The sequence below is a fragment of a genome, unplaced genomic scaffold (genome assembly GCF_019419815.1).
Source record: "Pyrus x bretschneideri cultivar Hongxiangsu unplaced genomic scaffold, Pyrus_bretschneideri_v1 Contig56, whole genome shotgun sequence".
In the NCBI taxonomy this organism is placed as follows: Eukaryota; Viridiplantae; Streptophyta; class Magnoliopsida; order Rosales; family Rosaceae; genus Pyrus; species Pyrus x bretschneideri.
Genome location: NW_025999794.1, coordinates 1,585,668 through 1,591,217, shown reverse-complemented (window position 1 = coordinate 1,591,217; position 5,550 = coordinate 1,585,668). Strand labels below are relative to the sequence as shown.

General features: G+C 34.6%; 1 protein-coding gene across 2 annotated transcripts; it reads left to right on the top strand.

Moving 5' to 3' along the window:
- Positions 1-1,016: 1,016 nt before the first annotated feature.
- Positions 1,017-4,942, top strand: LOC125471041. 2 transcript variants are annotated; one of them, XM_048570893.1, is made up of 3 exons: positions 1,017-1,509; positions 3,474-3,591; positions 4,344-4,587. In XM_048570893.1, the coding sequence occupies exons 1-3, from the start codon at positions 1,264-1,266 to the stop codon at positions 4,385-4,387; spliced, it is 408 nt and encodes a 135-aa protein (XP_048426850.1). In that variant the 5' UTR covers positions 1,017-1,263; the 3' UTR covers positions 4,388-4,587. The 2 variants fall into 2 exon arrangements, with proteins under 2 accessions (XP_048426850.1, XP_048426849.1); XM_048570892.1 differs by lacking the exon at positions 3,474-3,591 and having other exon boundaries at positions 1,024-1,509; positions 4,344-4,942.
- Positions 4,943-5,550: the final 608 nt, after the last annotated feature.

Sequence of the window (5,550 nt, the reverse complement as noted above, 5' to 3'; positions counted from 1 at the left end):
TTCATCTTCCTGACCCCCCTTCCCTGCAACCCACCATTTTCTTCCCCCTCCCGTCTTCCCCCTCCCGTCTTCCCCTTCCCTCTTCCTCCGCACCTATCCTCTGCACCCACCCTTGCACCCTCCTCTACACACCTCACTCTTTAAATCCACGCCCATTCCCCCCATTTTCTCCATGCCCAATTTCTCCACTCGCAGAATAAGCGGAAAACGGGATTTGGGTTGCAAGGAAAGGGGGTCAGGGAAGATGAAGATGGTGTATTTTTTTTCTAGGTTGCAGGTAGTGGGTGCGAGGGTGGGTGCGGAGGAGGAGGGAAGGGGAAGACGTGAGGAGGAAAAAAAGGGTGGGTTGCAGGGAAGGGGGGTCGGGGAAGATGAAGATGGTTTTTTTTTTTTTTTTTAATAAATAACTTTTCTTTAATTAATAATTATTTTAATATTTAAAAAATATTAAATGAATTTTTTTTTTTAGTTTTTAATAATATTTTATTAGTTTTTTAATAGAAAGTGTGCCACAGAATAAGCCACGTTAGCATTTAACAGAGGAATTGCAAGACAACTGACGGAAGATATGACATTGCAACAAATTCGAAGATATGGTATGACATTGAAACTTTTTAAAGATGATGTATGAAACTGTTAATGACCCAATAGTTGAGGTAGTTATGTGTAATTTACTTTTTTTTTTTTTTTAATACATTGATATTTTTACACTATGAGGAGGTGAATTTTGGTTAAACCACATAATAGGCAGTCTAATTTGCTATTGGATTCACCTTCCATGAGATTCGAACATAATACCTCCCACTTTTAAGTGAAAAAAAATACTACCAGACCGTACAATACACTACTAAACCAGAACATATTGAAAGTAAATTGCTCTGGTTAAAACGACTGTTTCCTTTTGCGCGTCAGTTAGAGGTTGCCAGGATATATTGTAATCATATATATTTCAACATCAATAAACCAAACGTCCTCAGCTGCACCTTCATAAATACGGTACTACTACTACCCTTTCACCATCCAGTTCTTTATTCAAAGTCTCTCTCCTCTCTCCTCTCTCTCTCTCTCTCTCTCTCTCCCCCCTCTCTCCCCAGCAAAGAAACCAATTTCTCACCTTTTTCTTTTCTTTTTTTTCTGCAGGAAAAACCCATCTCTGATTTGCTTTGCAAGACTACTGCAACCTCTCTCTGTCTGTGTTTGCAGCACATTTTGTTCTTGTGCAGTTTGTAATTGTTGTACTTGCAGCGGGTCAAATATTTGAATATGTACAATTTTGGGGATGAATTTACTATAGAAAGCTACAGAATCCCATGGCTGGTATGGATCCAGGTGATGGTGATGGTCTTCCTCCTCATCCTTCTCTACTGCTTCAGCTTATTAGTCATAGATCTCTCCAATGATGACATCACGACGACCACCACCAAACCTTCATCTTCCACCAGTCGCTTAGTTTCCGATGGCACCGCCACCTCCACTACGCTTGTCACCAACAGCCTGCCAAATTCCCAGGTACGGAATCTGGATCTTCTTCCCTAAGTTTGACTTCTCCGTGTTCCTTAATTACTGTTTTATACTAGTTTTGCCTATCTTTCTAATCAGTTTTACTGCTTCCTTATTTTGAACTGATTAGCCTAAACTCAAAATGCCTAATCCGTTGTACCATGAATCACAATTTCACCGGCACATCGTATTCAGATCCAATAATACAACGCCATGATGAAAAACTTACAATATTACTGTTTTTACTTTTTCTAATTTCGGTGGGGTGGGTGTTAAAAGACGTGGAAGTTTCATCTTGTGCGCTCGCCATTTTTATTTTTCTTTCTGCAAAAAAGAATTAATTAGTGGTTTTATTGCGATAGTCTATTATTTCGGAGTTAAAAAGATTCGACATTTCAGCTTTCTTTGACAACCATCATATAATTTATAAGTGTCTGAAATCGAATTTAAGACGTAACGTGTATTGCCTAATTAATTTGACACAACACTTTTTTTCTTTGGATACTTCGTCATAAATGGTATGATTTGCTCATAATTTCTATAAAAACAAAAAACAAAAGAAAAAGGATTGCCCGAGTTATGTGTACTTTATTCGAAAATGCATAATTATGTGTTGAACATGGAAAAGTCACTATTCACAACGTTTCGTCGTCTACTTTGGGTTGGTTCCATCTTCTTCTTCTATGGTCACTCTAGACATTTTTTTTTGATATTCCACAAACATTTTGAGGCAAATTTCTTGTTAATGATGGAGCTATTTATATTAAAAGTTATTATGTAATAGTTTAAAAATAAAAATCAATTAAAACTAGAATTGTTTTAGCAATCAACTACAAATAGTACTATAAAGCATTGTGAACTATTTATTTGTTATAGTTGATTGACAACGATTTGAAGTATTTTTTCTTTTTATATAAAAAGGAGATTTATATAAAAATTTTGAATATTTAACGATTTCAACACAAACAAGAACCATCCAATACAGGCCACAAAATGTTTGCGCTTCGAATCTTTGAGTGGCCCAGTTAAACTCAAAAGGCGGTGGCTTACCTTTTTCATATAGTTGTTGACACTACTGCGTACATGTTTTTTTCTTCAACATGTGCTTGTATTATTATCACGAGATGTCATTGGTCGGTATATTTATATCATATAAGTTGCATTTTTGGTATAGAAATTCAATCACAATGGGAGGAATGTTCAGAGCATCCACCATAAGCTTGGTAGTTTGTTTCTAATATTTGTTTAGATCTTTTCCAAAATATAAAGTTGATTGAAGTTCTTTTATGACGTAAAACAAAATGTCAAGTAAAAGTCTGGATAATATCTAAAAATCACAAACCATATACCATCACGGAGTGGTCTAATAATTTTGGTGGGGGGTGGGGGGTGGGGAGGAGAGGCGGTGATTTGCATGATGATGGTCAAGGAAAGTAAAATGTCTTTGTAAGTCTTTTCTAGTTTCAGAAGAGTAGAGTGTTGTAGCGAAACTACCAGCTGATTTTTTCCTCTTTTATTTCCATCCCCTCTTTTCATATTCTTTATTTTATTTTTAGCTTTTTATAAATAAATTAATATAAGATGTTAACATGATTTAATCATGAGAGAAAGGTAAAAAGAAGGAAAAAAAAGAGGGAGATAATCTTATTTCAAAAATAACAAACCATATCAACATGTTACATGGGGACTACTTAAGCAAGGCACGTGAGTGCAGTGCAGGACAGGCAACAGCCGTCTGCATTAACCACAACCTACGAGGATAATTTATAAATTGATTTTTGTTTTATGTTTTCTATGTTTTGGGTTTGGAGAAGGGATTTATATTCTCTTTGAGCTTAGGAGACTGTGCATCTTGAGCAAATTATACGGTCGGTTGAATTTTGATCAAACGGTTACAATTATTATAATTTTTAGAGAGATTTTTTGTTTGTAGCCGTTGGATTAAAATCTAACGATCCGTGTGATTTGCTCAGGAAGCTCAACCTCCTAAACTTAGGAGAGGATCCAAATCCTTGGAGATGAATTATAAACTACTTTTGTTTGTAGTTTTCCATTTCTCAGATATCAACGTCCTCCTCCTTCATCACCTGGGTCTGTGATAACTTCTTCAATTATGTATTTTTTTAGTTTGAAATATTATTAAAAAATTCTCATTGTTTATATCTATACATACAAGAGTTAACAAAATTTGTTAAAATTATGGTTTGTTTGATAATTATTTTCTTTTAGTTTTTTTTATTTTGTTCACTTATTTTATTTAAATTGAAAAGTTATTTAATAACGACTTTCAAACAAAAAACCAAAAGCTATTTTTTTTGAGTTCTCAAAAATTGATTTCAATTTTTAGGTTTTGGTAGTCAGTTTTCATTTTTCATTTTTTTTGAAAATTGCAAATAGTTATAAAGAAGTTTTAAAATGAAAACTAAAACTAAAGGGGCAATTAGATTGCCATTTTGTTTTTAATTTTTAGGGTTTTTTTTTTAATAAAAAATTGAAAACCCGTTTGGTAATTACTTTCAGCTTTCAACTTTTAAATAATAAAAACTGAAAACATAAAGTTTTTTGTTTGGTTTTTAAAATTTGACTTTATGTTTTCAATTTTAAGTTTTCTAAAAAATAAAAAACTGAAAAGTAAATGGTTATCAGACGCCCAAAATTAAACTGGTGTACAAAAAATGCCATAAATAATGAGGCTAGAATAAGATTTCATCTCACAAAGTTTTGTTCATGAATCATTTTGCAGGCTAGTTATAATAAAACAAGTTTTATTTGAATAGATTGTGTTGGGATTAGAAATTAGGTATTACATGTACGAATAATGAGAGTTTGTAAGATTTTGGCAGGTAGGAGAAAGTATAAAAGGGGAGATAGTAACAAGCACAAGTAGAACAATGAGAAGAGAGGAGATGGTAGAATTGGAGGAGGCATCAGCAGCAGCAGCAACCCACATATACTTCCACCCTTGCTACTATTTTAGGCTGGCAAGAATTGCATTTCTCAAATGTCTAGGGTTTGACTCCACCTCTGAGAGTTCTTCAACCCCACAAAGAGGAAAGACAAAAGAAACTTGACATGAATTTTAATGTATCTTCATCTTGTCTGCTCAACTTGAAGCAAACTTCACCAACAGGCAACAGCCGTAGATAGAACTCACGACGGAGTTGTTTACAGTGTTCTGTACATCCGAGCATGTAGGAGCTCTTCCAGATCATCGGCAAGTATCATTCGTCGGCGCCAATTTGTTCGCTAAATTGGAAATTGGATTAAGGTTATTTTTTGACGGATACATCTGTAACTCAAAGGATTTAAGTGATGGGACAGAACAGTTGTGTTTTAGAGTTTACCTTTGAGCCTCCACTAACATGATGTATAGCTAATTGTCATCCAGATTGTGCTACCAAATAATTAATCTTTTCTAATTAGAAGTGAACAAATTCAAGCAGAGCTGGCCCCAAGTTAAAAGGCGAAAAAAGCATGTGTCATGAGTAAAACATATAATTTAAATCTTACTTCGAGTCAAGCCTATTTTCTATGTAACCTAATTTTATATGCATCTTAAAAAAGTTCATGTTTGCCACTTAGTATTATGGTTTAGTGGTATTCTTCTTCATTTGTAAGCGATAGGTCTTAGGTTCGATTCTCTCCAAAGGCGAATTTGAACCAAATTATTGCTATGTCATTGTGAGGCTAAGCCCAGCTCCTCCCACTTAGTGTAATAATATCGTTTGTTAAAAAAAAAAAAAAAAAAAGAAGAGGTTCTTGTTCGTTGTATGTGTATGCACAACAAATAAGTCGGGTGGCCATAAAAGCTAAGAAATTTGGCTAAACTGAATGAAAAAACTCCGGAAAAAAGATCGAGGTGACAAAAATTCAATCAAACTCAGACCCAAACAAAATTGAACCAACATAACTGATTTTAGCTTTTGTTTTTACTTGCAAAGAGCATGTCCAAACTAAATGGAATCGACTATATTGTTAATGCGGGGTCCTTTTTGACCGCAAAGAGGCCAAAATGGACACTGGTCCAAAGAAAGAAAGGCCAAGGCCCAA